Genomic DNA, 14896 nt, shown 5'->3' on the forward strand with positions numbered 1-14896 from the left:
TAGAAATCATTGGTGGCACCATCGGATTACAGAACGAAAGATGTTTTTGATTTTCAATCAAAGAATCGTTCAGAATTTGACCCATGTATGGCCTGCGTAAAAGCCCAATTAAAATTAAATTTTAAATCAGATAAATACTTTTCAGGTGCATAAAAAAAACAGACGTGCAAGTTTGCTTTTTTTTTTTTTCATAAATCCGTTCCTTGCATGCTGTAGGGACTCTTATTAAAGCGGAGTTCCACTCGACCTATCAAAAAACAGCCACTTACCTGTCCCTCGGTCCTGCGGTGTATCCCCCGCAGCTCGTTCCACCGGCCATCCTGTATTCCAGGAGGCCGGCATCTTCAGTGTGGGCACCCGGCTGTGACAGCTTGCAGCTTCACAGCCAGGTACCCGCTGCGCATGCGAGAGAAGCGCTGAGCTTCATGAATGGTCCTGTAGTCTTCTGGGACCTGTCACGTGTCCCAAAAGTCTACAGGCAGGGAGGGGGGAGGACTCCTTCCGTTTCGGATTGCCGCAGCGATTGGACCAGAAGTGGGAGCGGGTACCTGTCAAATTCGGGTACCCGCTCCTCCCCGCTCCCCAAAGGTGCCAATCCTTAATGGGGAGCAGTCCTTAAAGCGGAACTTCCCCTTTTGGGTGGAGCTCTGCTTTAACTACAAGAATAACTTCTTTCCATTATCCCACTGGTTAATTAATTTTAGCAGGGTTTCCCTGAGACCTAAAAATTATTCTTAAGAGTACCTCGGGGCCAAAAATGTTGACAAAGGCTGGTGTAGATGTATGACAAACCCTTTTTTGAGTCAGGGCTAGAGTTCTCCAATAAGCAGGGAGCATGAGCTTTAATTGCAGGTCAATAGGTCTGAATCAGCATGGGGCATGTTGGACCTCTGCAGGGAGACCACTGCTTCCAAACAGGGAGCAAGAGCCCTTTACTGTACAATGCTGGCAGGGGACAGGCTTTTCTATTCTGTGTCTACTGTGTAAAAAAAAAAGTCAGCTATAAGTTGTTGCACACTTTTTGTTTTGATGTACCGTTAATGTAGTCAGTTTTTACCGAACGTTCCATTTGGGTTTCAAACTCCAAGCAAAAGGCTGCACAGTGCCCATGCTTTCTGAATATGTGAACCTTTTACCTGGCAAAGCATTTGTAATTCCAATGACTCGCTCAGTATTGTAATTCAACGGCGCCAAGTGCCTTGCGCTTTTTTATTTTTCCTGCCAGATAACATTTTTATTTTTGCAGAGCACAAATGAATAAAAAATACAAGCTTCAATCTAAAGGCGAACCTTGAATAAAAGTGTATGGGTTTTGTAACAAAACGGTTTCTTATCTACAGGTGGCATGGTGGCGCATCCCTCCACTATTCACAAACAGTATCTCTTGCGGGATAATTAGAATTCATTCAGGCTGGCAGGCTGTCTGTCAAGGCGTGAGGATGCTCATGAAAAGGAAGCACTGACATCTGTCTGCTCAGTGCACAGGGAAAAAATATCACACTGCCCGCCATATGCTCCGTTTTCCCTGTGGGCTACCCATACATCTGCCCTTCCAGCTCCCATATACTTAATAAAGTTCTGTTGGTAGCTTTATGCAATGTAGTGGCTCACAGTGTAGATCAGACTTTCTCAACCAGGGGTCTATGAAACCCTAGGGTTCCTCCAGAGGTAACCAGGGATTCCTTGAGATGCGACTAACTGACCTTCCATGTCATGGTGCCTCCATAGTTTCAGGTCCAACACCACTTGGCAGAACCAAAGGCATAACTGTAAGGGTCAGCTGCGATTTCTCCTGCGCTCTAGGGCCCAGACCGGTGGCAATAGATGGAACCAACACCAGAGCAAGCGACCACCAGTATATTTCAAGGTTGTGCAGCTCCAAAACAGGGCTGGGGAAGCCCGATCGATACTGCAAAGTAAAACAAAAAACAAGAAGCGCACCAACCTTGCGCATTACCTCAGTAACAGAATTTATTAATAGAAGATAGGTACTCCCCCCAGCCTGAGACTGCCCAACCCATTAGGGAGGGCCAATTTCTAGTCAGATGGTATAAAGGGAGCTAACACTCTCAGTCCAGTTAGCTCTGAGGAAGAGGCATAGCCTTCGAAACGCGTCAGTTATACTGAGTGTCTACCCCCATGATGGGATTCGCGTTGGCTTCTTATCTTTGAAGTCCCTTTGAGGACTACATGACTGATTTTATTCGCTGTTTGTGAGCACCTATCTTCTATTAATAAATTCTGTTACTGAGGTAATGCGCAAGGTTGGTGCGCTTCTTGTTTTCTGTTTCGCTTTGCATAACTGTAAGAGTGGCATTGTGGCCACCACTGTAGGGGAGTATCAGGGGCGGACTGACAACTCATGGGGCCCCCGGGCAATATGGGATCATGGGGCCCCTGTGTCCTTGCCCAAACTCAAAAAAACCTATGAAAAAGGTACCAGGGGCATCTCATAGGGCCCCCTACTGACCCCGGGCCCTCGGGCAGTGCCCGAGTTTCCAAATGGTCAGTCCGCCCCTGGGGAGTATTCTCCTTGGTGACCATCACCAATGTAAGGGGCTTTCTCCCAATCACCACCAATGGACTAATCTTAGCAGGGGTTCCTTGAGGCCTGAAAATTATTACAAGGGTTCCTTTTGGAGTAAAAAAGTTGAAAAACGCTGGTGTAGATCCTCCAACTCTCATTTTGATTTCAGCTCTGTAAGATGTTACAAGAGGATAATCCAAGGGTTCATTTCAGATATTTACATAGCCACATTGTAATTTAGTGTTATTAAGTGTTCTTGCATGGCGACCACTTCCTGTTATCTCACATATATATTATTATTATAGCCAAATTTACCCCCCTAACTCCTCCCACAGTATTTACACTACATACACAGTAATATACGGAAACGTGCGGATTGTTCCCGATTGGTGTGCTATTACTTTGTGGAACGTTTCGCCGAATGGTTCATGAAATATCGGCGTTTTTGTGGTGAAATTGGTCCCATAGGAATGAATGGCGGAATGTTCAAAACTAGAGTGGGAGCTGACAAAAGCTAGAGTGTGAGCTGAAAAATCAGGACATGATTTCTAAAGTGCCATCACTCCCTCATTTTCAAACCTACACAAATCTTATATCAAAACGTTCAGCTATCCCTGCTGCCACTACAAATGTCCACGGCTAAGCCATAGTCCTGATAGTTTTCACAATATGACCATTTGTTTGCAACTCACGCCGCCCATTGACATGCATTGAAACTGCACTCTAGCCACCTCAAATTTGAAGGGCAATTTCTAAACTGCGACTGTGCCTTCATTTTTTTCATGTAAATGGGAAGCACTTTGGGCAACAACATTGCAATTAAATGTGCTATATAAATAATTAAAAGTTGAAATGCATTTCTCACTCTTTCAAGCTTGCCATGTGCACTTTTTAAATTTGATCAATCAATTGGTTAGTGTAATGTTTACTATCTTTACTCTCTCCAAACACTCCACACAGTTACTCTGCCCACTCCATAAAGTTACTCTGCCCAGTCCAACCTTTTCACAGTTACTCCAGCCACTCCAACCACACAACAGTTACTCCGCCCACTCCACCCAGTTACTCCGCCCACTCCAGTTGTAGACTACTGGTGGAGGCAAGAACACTTCCCACAATTTCCCCAGAAATTATAGCTTTTATAGTTAAAAATGACCTTTCCTTTTCAAAGTGCAGCCACTGTAATTTTTGTACAAATTCAATGCAATATTGCAACCTTGGATGTATTCTGTATACAGTTGGTGTACAGAACCCCTCAGATCCCCTTCCTGCTTGTGTGATGAACTCTGTACTAAGATACTGTACAAGTCAGGTTTTAGGCATCTCCTTCAACAGAAATTTCATTTTTGCTGAAACACTCCCTAAAGCAGGGGTCTCCAAACTTTTTAAGCAAAGGGCCAGTTTACTGTCCTTCATGCTTTAGGAGGGCCAGACTGTGGTCCGTGGAAGTAGAAAATACATCAGTGTCTCATCGTTGTTTGGAAGGAATAGGGCCCCATTGTTGGTATCAATAAGAAGAATAGTGCCCATTTATGGTATCAGAAGGGAGGCATGGTGCCCCATCATTGGTGTCAGTATGGTGGCCCAAGGGCAAGATAAAGGCAAGCAAAGGGCCGCATTTGGCCCCCCGGCCAAAATTTGGCGACCACTGCCCTAAAGGGTTATTCACTTCTAAAGGGATGCAGATACTGCAACTTTTCTAATTAGAACCCCAAAAGTGCATCAACTGCTTTTAATGAATTAGTTACTCCCTTTCAAATTCAGTCCTGTGTAAGACATGAGCTAACAAAGAGCTATTCCAGAAACAGGTAGGAATCTGCAACAAAGTTTGTTCAAATCCTTGCAATGTACATAGAGCACCCAGGGGGAATGTTTATAACTCAGTATACATGGAGCTTTCCTTTAACCCCTTGCCTACAGGGCACTTATACCCCCTTCCTGCCCAGGCCAATTTCCAGCTTTCAGCGCTGTCACACTTTGAATGACAATTGCGCGGTCATGCAACATTGTACCCATATGAAATTTGTAACCCTGTTTTTGAGACAGATAGAGCTTTCTTTTGGTAGTATTTTATCACCTCTGGGATTTTTATTTTTTCTTAAACAAACCAAAAACCACTTATAAATTTGAAAAAAAAAACTTTTTTTCTTAGTTTTAGTTATACAAGTTTGTAAATAAGTGATTTTTCTCCTTCACTGATGTGCGCTAATGAGGCTGCAGTGATGGGCACTGATAGGTGGCACTGATGGACACTGATGAGGAGGCACTGGTAGGTGGCACTGATGGGCATTGACAGGCATCACTGATGGGCACTGAAAGGCAGCACTGATACATGACACTGATATATGGCATTGATATATGGCACTGATAGGCACACTGACTGGCACTGTTAGGCAGCACTGACTGGCACTGATAGGCACCACTGACTGGCACTGATACGCACTGATAGGCAGCAGTGATGCACACCGATAAGCGACACTGACTGGCACTGATAGGTGGCACTGATTGGCAGCACTGATAGGTGGCACTGACTGGCACTGATGGGTGACATTGAAAGGCAGCTCAGATGGGCACTAATATGTGGCATTGATGTGCACTGATATGTGGCATTGATGTGGCACTGATGGGCACTGGCACGTGGCACTGATGAGCACTGACTGCTGGCATTGATGGACACTGACAGGTGGCACTTCTGGGGCCACACTGATCATCAGGGCACACAGTGCCCTGATGATCAGTGTACATGTCCCCTCCGCGGAAAGCCAATTACCGGCTCTCCTCTCCTCTCAAGCTGTCAGCATGACAGCTCGAGAGGAGAGAAATGCTGATAACCAGCATTTCCGTGTTTACATGTGATCAGCTGTGATTGGACACAGCTGATCACATGACCGAGCTGACATCTTTGGCTCTATCCATGATCTGCTGTGTCCGAGGGACACAGCGCACCGGCGATCGCAGCGCTGCGCGCTCCCTGAGCCACGCATGTGCGGTGAGAATGGAAGGACGTCATATGACATCCTATCAGACCGAGAGAACCGCCTTGCACCCGTCATTGTACTATATGGTTAAGCTTCAGTTGTTTAGGACCATGGTGGTGTGATTGGATCCATTTGTGCCAGTACTATGACCGTAAGCCAGGGGTGCTCAACCTTTTGGAAAGCGAGGGCCTTTAAGGGATTTGGTAACTGCTCATGGGCTGCATGGTTCAGAATTTCAAATATTTTATTTTGAATAGCATAATGAAGATTTTCCTCCTGCAGCTGCTGAATGCCGGTGGGAGGGAGAGGAGGAGAAGCCAGCTTTCAGAGATTGCAGAAGGAAAATGGAGAGGATCAGTTCCTGTGTATGCCCCCCCCCTTCGCTTCTACTGTCCAAGTGGATGCCACACCAGTGGTTGGGGGGTGTGGAAAAACATGTTTCAATTGTGGGGTTTTACTGTCCCCCAAACTGTAAATGTAAGGGGCGGACTGACCATTTGGAAACTCGGGCACTGCCCGAGGGCCCGGGGTCAGTAGGGGGCCCCATGAGATGCCCCTGGTACCTTTTTCATAGGCTTTTTTGAATTTGGGCAAGGACACAGGGGCCCCATGATCCCCTATTGCCCGGGGGCCCCATGAGTTATCAGTCCACACCGGGTAAATGTAAATGAGCCCTTACTGTCCTGAGTCCCCTATAAGACTGCTTTCATAATGTGGTTTACCTGCAGCATGGGTGCAGCACAGGGCACCTTCGGTTTTTCTGCGGGTCAGCTGCGCTTTGCCATAAACTCCTATTCTATCTTGTCGGTGTGGTGCACTTTCTGAAAGGGCACCAAACACACAGGATATAGAAGCAGTGGCGTCCTGAGGCAGGTGCGGGGGGGTGCGTGCCGCACTGGGTGACACCGACCGCATGGGGTGACACCGGACCCGCTCCACGAAAAGGTAAGTTGTAAAGCAAGCCGACGATCCCCACGAGATGGATCCGATCCATCCCGCGGGGATCGTCGGCTCGTCGGCTTTCTTTACAACTTACCTTTTTGTGGAGCAGGTCCGGTGTTACCCCGTATAGGTTGCATGCCAACGATCCCCGCAGGGTGGATGGGATCTGTGGACTGGGGAGCATAATGGATCGGAGTCTGATCCATTATGCTCAATCCGCAGATCTGATCTATTCTGTGGGGATCATCGGAGGGGGTGTCACCAAGTGTTACTGCACCGGGTGACACCAACCCTAGGGACGCCCCTGAATAGAAGTCTATGGTTCAATGCAGCTAACCCACAGGAAAGCTGCAGGTACACGGCGCTGCACCCGCGCATCAGTGTGAAAGCAGCCTAATAGTTGTCAACCCTGTTATAGGTGCTAATATGCCCATTGCGAAACCTATTTTGCCCAGTGTATGTGATGTTTAATTGACCTTTTCCTCTTGCAGCTTCTGCTGGCATCGCTCTCTAGGCTGCTAGGAAGGTCCCAGGCGAAGTACACTTGGTGTCACTCAGCCTGGGACAGGAGCTGGCGCTGCAGAGGAAGCATTGTCTTATGCAGCTCCTGCTCTCTCTGCGGCTGACGCCGGCCTGATGCACTATAACATGTAGCTTGGAGGGTCGGCAAGCCTGGATTGTGATCAACAGATTGCAGACCCCAGGAATGGGCTTCCCTGGTTTGAGGTTCGAGGGCCACATTAAAGGGCTCCAAGGGCCAAATGTGGCACACAGGCCACAGGTTGGCCACCACTGCGGTAAGCAATTACACAATAAAATCGACAAAGTTTTCTCTCCACCTGTACGCTGTTGAAACACCTTCCCATTAAGCTCTTGGGGCCTGAAAACACTGTTCAAAGAGACGGTATGCTTCCAAATGAAGAAAAGTACTCTTTTAGGGTAAGTGACAGCATGAAATCCCCAGGAAACCTACAGTACATACTTATCTTTTATTGGTCGATATCTTCAAAAGCTTCCTGGATAATCTGTAGGTAAATGATTAAAAGGGGATGAAACTCTTTACTGGAGGAAATTACGTTTTCAAAGGCAACAGTATAATCGCCATTTTTGTTAAATTAAATACTGTCTTTAGAATTATATTCATAATTTTTTTACATCTCAGTGCTGCCAGTATCCTCCAGCCTTTTCCAGCCAACAGTTGTTTAAAATAGTTGTAAACCCTTACATATACCCAGTGAAGTGACTGGCCTCAGGTGATACACAGAGATGAAACAAATCCTCCTACATAAGTTGTACCTATTTATCTGCAGTATTCTCTTCTTTACATCTCTTTAAATGGCTGAATTTATAACGCTTGTCTGAGAGTTCAGAAAAAAAGGGGGGGGGGAGTTGACAGTACACTCTGCAGAGCTCAGTGAGGAGAGCTCTGAGAGCTGATTGGAGGGAAGAGACACACACCCCTTCACACAAGAACAGAGATGAGGTTGTCAACCTGCTAAAGTTCCCTCCCTGTCACCATTTTTCTCTTGGTGTCAGAAAAACTTGTCAGAAGTGATTCATGCTGATAGCAGTGGAGGGATGCAGCAGACAAAAATGACACTTAGTGCTCTTAATTGAGACAAGTACACACGCTAGAGGGATATGCTTTGTTCATTATTATGTCTGAGGTTTACAACCACTTTAAGACTTGAGTGGTGCAATTAGATCCATTTGTGTCAGTGCCATGATGTTAAGCCTTACATATACTCAGGGAAGTGACTTTCCACAGGTGAAACACAGAGATTAAACAAATCCTCCTACATAAGTTGTACCTGTTTATCTGCGGTCTTCTCTACATCTGGATAAAGTGCTGAATTTATAAAGCTTGTCTGCGAGGTCAGCAAAAAAGGCGGGTGGGGTGCTGACAGTACACTCTGCAGAGCTCAGTGAGGAAAGCTCTGAGAGCTGATTGGAGGGAAGAGACACACACCCCTTCACCCAGTACATAGGAACAGAGACGAGGCTGTCAACCTGCTGGAGTTACCTCCCCTGTCACCATTTTTCTCTTGGTGTCAGGAAAACTTGTCAGAAGTGATTCATGCTGATAGCAGAGGAGGGATGCAGTAGACAGAAATGACACTTAGTGCTCTCAATTGAGACAAGTACACATGATAGAGGGATATGCTTTGTTCATTATTCATGTCTGAGGTTTACAACCACTTTAAGACTTGAATGGGGCGATTAGATCCATTTGTGTCAGTGCCATGATGGTAAACCATAGCACAATAATATTGCTGAAGTCTTTCATGTACTTCCCTTCTGTAAGCTGCTGAAAGACCTTCCCTCTACATGGAAAAGAGTACTCTTTAAGACCTGGTTCACACCTATGTGTTTTTTAGTGCTTTTTACAGAAACACACCAGTCCATTTAACATGTTTCCTATTGGACACGTATGCTTTTTTGAGCTGCTGCATTTTTGAAAAGGGACAGGGACTTTTTAAAATGAAAAATGTTATGTTTTTGGTTCAATAGACTTTAATGAAGGCGCTGCAGAAAAACGCATGTAGTGCATTTTGAATGCATTTTTAAAGCGTTTTGAACACATTTTGTGTTTTTAATCTACCCGGCAACAAGTTGGAGAAAAAAAAAGCATTAAAAAAAAAGCATGCAAAACCGCAAAATGCACCGTAAAAAAGGAGTGCAAAACAGACAAGACAAGACGCAAACTGCATTGGTGTGAACCAGGCCTCAGGGTGACAGCATGAAATCCTGTGTAAACTTACATCCTTTTTTTTTATTGATCGATAACTTCACAACTATCCTGGATTATCTGTAGGTAAAATAAAGTACATGTAACTTTTTACTGGAAGACATTAAGTTTGCAAAAGCAATGTTATGTCATAACTTCCATTTCTGTTAAATAAAATACTGTTTGTAGAAAAAGTTTCATATTTTGTTTTTACATCTTAGCGCTGCTGATCTCCTCAAGCCTCTTGTCTACAAGTACTCCTCCAGGGTTGATTGCACATATTTTGGCATTCAGGCATGTGACCGGTCACGAAGGGGTCTATTTATCAATGCTTTTCACCAAAAGTCTCAAACAATTGAGGGGCGGACTGACCATTTGGAAACTCGGGCACCGCCCGAGGGCCCAGGGTCAGTAGGGGGCCCCATCAGATGCCACTGGTACCTTTTTTATAGGCTTTATTGAGTTTGGGCAAGGACACAGGGGCCCCATAATCCCCTATTGCCCAGGGGCCCCATGAGTTGTCAGTCCGCCCCTGGCACTGACGTGATACTTTTTTTATTTGCACTAACATACAATTTTGAGGACAAGCTTTCGGGGAATGTCCCCTTCTTCAAGGTCCAGGCAGTACTGCCTGGACCTTGAAGAAGGGGACATTCCCCAAAAGCTTGTCCTCAAAATTGTATGTTAGTGCAAATAAAAAAAGTATCACTGAATCCCTCCTCTGCTATCAGCATGAATCACTTCTGACAAGTTTTCCTGACACCAAGAGAAAAATGGTGACAGGGGAGGGAACTCCAGCAGGTTGACAGCCTCGTCTCTGTTCCTATGTACTGTGTGAAGGGGTGTGTGTCTCTTCCCTCCAATCAGCTCTCAGAGCTCTCCTCACTGAGCTCTGCAGAGTGTACTGTCAGCAACCCACCCACCTTTTTTTCTGACCTCGCAGACAAGCTTTATAAATTCAGCACTTTAACCAGGTGTAGAGAAGACCGCAGATAAACAGGTACAACTTATGTAGGAGGATTTGTTTAATCTCTGTGTTTCACCTGTGGCCAGTCACTTCACTGGGTATATGTAAGGCCTAACATCATGGCACTGACACAAATGGATCTAATCGCCCCACTCAAGTCTTAAAGTGGTTGTAAACCTCAGACATAAATAATGAACAAAGCATATCCCTCTAGCGTGTGTACTTGTCTCAATTAAGAGCACTAAGTGTCATTTTTGTCTGCTGCATCCCTCCACTGCTATCAGCATGAATCACTTCTGACAAGTTTGTTTTTAATGCAACAGAAACAATTGAATACTGTCCGTGATACTTTTTTTATTTGCACTAACATACAATTTTGAGGACAAGCTTTCGGGGAATGTCCCCTTCTTCAAGGTCTAAGCAGTACTACTCACAAAGTTTTAGCAGAATGTCAGTACTGTTTGGACCTTGAAGAAGGGGACATTCCCTGAAAGCTTGTCCACAAAATTGTATGTTAGTGCAAATAAAAAAAGTATCACGTCAGTACTCAATTGTTTCTGTCGCAAATACACTAATGCGGCTACAATCACCTCAACCAAAAGTCTCAAAACATTCGCCTAGTTTTCCAATTGAATCTCATCTGAAAATGGGTGATTTGTGGATAAAAGTTGATTGAATCTTGGGTAAAAACCATAACAGATCCCTAAGTTTTGCCACCTATTGACCAATCAAATACTATTTGATTTCCCCTACAGAATAAAATCTAAAAGGCTGATCGGTGATGTTTGGCATCAACTTTTCTTTAGTTCCCATTATGTTCTTTCCATTTTTTTTTAATGTTTTTTGAAAAGTCAACTAAAATCTGAAAACACCAATAACAGACAAAAGACAGAAGAGACAATAGAGTAGCCTCATTTAATTTAAAGGTTTATTTGTATATATTTGGAGACAGATGAGGACTACAGTATACAATTCCTCAGAAAGCACAAATGTACATATTTGTATCATTTAAAAATGTTCTGAAAGACTGTACAGCATTACCCAGCTAGCACTGTGTACTTTCAAAGTGCAAAATCTGCTAAACCCTCCAATGACGCACCCGTTAGTGAACACAGCTCACCCCTTCATGCCCCACACCTTCACTTTACCATCGGAACTCTGCGCCCACCCTCATAAAATCCAACCTTTGGAAGGACCAATGGTGTTAATCCAGGGTGGGGATCTCCGGACCATATTGCATAACCCCTGGAAGAGTGAGGTGCCGCTGGTTTACTGAAGATGCAGTTAGCAGGCATGTCCCATAACTAAGTAGATGCCAGGCCAAGGAAGAGGAGATTGGAAGGGTTCAAAGCTTTACCCTGTCTTTTATATTTTTTGGAACTGGTAGGGGGGCGCCACCATTTCTGTGCAGGATGGAGAAGCATGGTTGGTGCTCAGATGTGCGAGGGAAGGTTCTGAATGGGGGCAGAGGGCGGCACCGGACGGGGCTTGATCTCACGGGCCTTCATGTAGGACAGGAACTGTTCTGGGATCTCGGCTAAGACGTCCTTGGCGAGCCGGGCCATGCTGAGGATTTGGTTTCCAGAACGGTCCACGTAATCGCGGAATGGCACGAACTGCAGAGAAATAAAAACAGTGAGCTTCTGCAAGAATCCTTCCTCCTAGACTGCATGTTGTGATATAAAAACCAGACCATCAAATCCCATGACCTGATTTTAGAAGACAATTTAAATTTCTAGGAATTCATTTTATAAGTGTAATTTTTTTATGTCACGCTCTGGGAATTACACTGCTAAATTAAATGTCTATATTCTGGCTTTTAACAGAAACTTACGGGCAGCACAGTGGCTAAATGGTTAGCACTTCCGCCTGGCAGCACTAGGGTCGTTGGTTTGAATCCCAACCATGGCACCTCCTGCCTGGACTTTGCATGATCTCCCTTTGTCTGTGTGGGTTTCCTCCCACACTCCAAAGACATGCTGGTAGGTTAATTGGCTCCTGTCTAAATTGGCTCTAGTATGTGTATGTATGAATGTAAGTTCAGGACCTTAGATTGTACGCCCCTTGAGGGTTAGAGACTGATCTGAATGTACAATATATATGTAGAGCGCTGCATAAATTGACGGCGCTATATAAGTACCTAAAATAAATAAAAACTCTGATTAACTGATTCAGGGAAAATCAAAAGGTTCACTTTAATACCCTCCCCAGCAGCAAATACTCATCTTTCCATCTCTGCTCCTTTTAGCTGCTGGGAGGAAAGGAAATACCTGACACTTCCCAGTATGCAGGAGCATGAGATTCACTTCCCTTCCTCTCTGTGTGTCAGTGAGGAAGGGAAGTGCCTCGGGCAGTGCCCGAGTGTTCGAATGGTCAGTCCACCCCTGGTAGGAAGACCATCCTCAGTCCTGTTTAAGCTTTGACTTTACTGACAGGGGCTTCATTTCCTCATTCACAACAGCTGAAGAAAGCAACAATGGAATGAACAGAAGATGGGTATTTCCTGCTGCGGAAGGGGGGGTATCAAAGAGAACCTGATGCTGCATGAGAAAAGCTGCTCTCTGTGGAGTCTTCTGGGGATGCTTTGCCCTTAGAGGCAATCATTCCATCTGGTTGAGCTAGATTAGGGTGAAGATGGTTACCTGGTGTTTGAGAAGATTTGAGGTTTGAAAAGTCAACATTGCCTGTAAGTAGGCATCAGTGGTTTTAAAGAAGAGCCTTAGCATCCATTTGGATCTAAATTTTCCCCCTAACTTAAATTTTTAACAAAAATTAAGAAATTAGTGGTAAAAAAAAAAAAAAAGGTTTTCACTGCAATATTCACCTTCTCCCCAGAACTCTCTTGTGTACACTTAATGCTCTGAAATGCAGCTCAGGGACTCTTCTGGGATGAATGATGCCTAGCAAAATCTAACCTACATTCTGTGCTCCCAAGCCATCATGGACTTAGGCTGGCCATCCACTATACAAATTTCTGTCCAATTTCTGCCCAATTTCCTTTAGATTTACCTTCAACTATGTAGTGCAAGGGCTTGCCTACTTGGATACAACTGAAAATGTTGTATAGGTTTGACCTCATATTATATGGCTTTTGGTATATCTAAAGCAAAATCCTCAAGAAAATTGTATAATGTATGGCCAGCCTTACTCTCTGGGGATCTGCCATCATACTGGTCTGGATTCACAGTACTCCTTGACAGAACAGAACTCACATGTCAATGTATGAATGTAGCACTGTCCAGGAGTAAGGACCATCTACTGTTGGCACTAACTGGAGAAGAGAAAGCATTCATGGCATGTTGCCGTCCAGAAGACTGTGGAATAAAAGGTGTTTGTCATAGAATGTTTTGATTTTGGTGGGATGTTGGGACTTAAAACCTAGAGTTGGGCTTCAAGGACAGAGCCTACACCTGTGACCAGTGGTGGGACTACTGATACAAGTCTAAGATACCCTTCCCCTCATCATAATCCATCTCTGCAGTCAATCTCAGGGACTGCCTGTTGAGTCTAGGCACTATTATTTATTAACTAAAAAGTTTGTGCGTGATTCAGAGCTGGACAGTCAATACTCCACCGTTGCTGTGCTTGTCCAGGACCATGGACACTGAAGTATGTGCCACTCTCCCATTAGATCGAGTTTGATAGCTTCATAGTGCTTGGATGTTTGATGTGCTATTGGGCCCAGAACAGCCTTATTGCCAGTCGCTGGCGTTTACCTGACCTTCATTCAGGATTAGGGACTAAGACTATGCAAAAACAAAGCTTTAATACAAAGTACAATGACCATAGCAGCCAGTCAGATTTCAGCTTACTGAAGTGAGGTCACTTAAAATGAAACAATGATTGGTTGTTATGGGTCACAGTACTTTCATCACTTAGAAAAAGAATGTAAAGAACGAGGGAATTCTATAGTGTGGTTGCTCGGGTGATAAAACCTGGGATAGGTTCAGGGACTAAAGTTTGGTGGGACACGTTGCTATTGCTAGGAACTGGAAGGTGCTCATATTCTACTTTACCTGCACAATGTCTCTTTCTGCAAAGCGGCCTCTAGAGGAAACCCGGACTTCATCTCCATCCAGTTCTTCCATAGCTGCAAATACCAAAAACAGGGACTTATTTCAGTACAGATATTACAGCTACATCTATTGCTTCAATATTCAGGTTACACCTGAATTTTCAATCCCTGTCCAGTAGTCCAGTATGTGAAAGTTGATTTTTACTTCATGCTCTTCATTGCAAATTAATACTTATGTTATCGGGATATGTCTGTAATAATTATGGCTGACCTCCAGGCAGGCATGCAAGGAGCAAATTTACCGTATTTGCCGGCGTATAAGACGACTGGGCGTATAAGACGACCCCCCTACTTTTCCTGCTAAAATGTAGTGTTTGGGCTATACTCGCCGTATAAGACTACCCCTCTTCCAATGCACACCAGTGGGAGGAATAGTGTCCCATCATTGATGTCAGTGGGAGGAATAGTGCCCCATCATTGGTGTCAGTGGGAGGAATAGTGCCCCATCATTGGTATCAGTGGGGGGAATAGGTGCCCCATCATTGGTATCAGTGGCAGGAATGGTGCCCCATCATTGGTATCAGTGGCAGGAATAGTGCCCCATCATTGGTATCAGTGGGGGGAATAGGTGCCCCATCATTGGTGTCAGTGGGAGGAATGGTGTCCCATCATTGGTGTCAGTGAGGGGTGGAATAGTGCCCCATCATTGGTGTCAGTGGGGGGTGGAATAGTGCCCCAT

At 44.9% G+C, this 14896-nt stretch overlaps 1 protein-coding gene across 1 annotated transcript in view; it reads right to left on the minus strand.

Annotated features, from left to right (window-relative positions):
* Window positions 1–11056: 11056 nt before the first annotated feature.
* Window positions 11057–14896, minus strand: part of CPNE9 (copine family member 9) — a 513553-nt gene continuing 509713 nt past the window's right edge. The window contains exons 21-22 of the mRNA XM_089654338.1: window positions 14159–14232; window positions 11057–11758 (exon numbers count right to left, since the gene is read on the minus strand). Of these exons, the coding sequence (XP_089510464.1) occupies window positions 11576–11758; window positions 14159–14232 (257 nt within the window). The 3' untranslated portion in view covers window positions 11057–11575. The remainder of the gene's footprint in view (window positions 11759–14158; window positions 14233–14896) is intronic.

Source organism: Staurois parvus, unplaced genomic scaffold (assembly GCF_062004578.1).
Source record: "Staurois parvus isolate SC_StPar_1 unplaced genomic scaffold, SC_StPar_1.0 ptg000757l, whole genome shotgun sequence".
NCBI lineage: Eukaryota > Metazoa > Chordata > Amphibia > Anura > Ranidae > Staurois > Staurois parvus.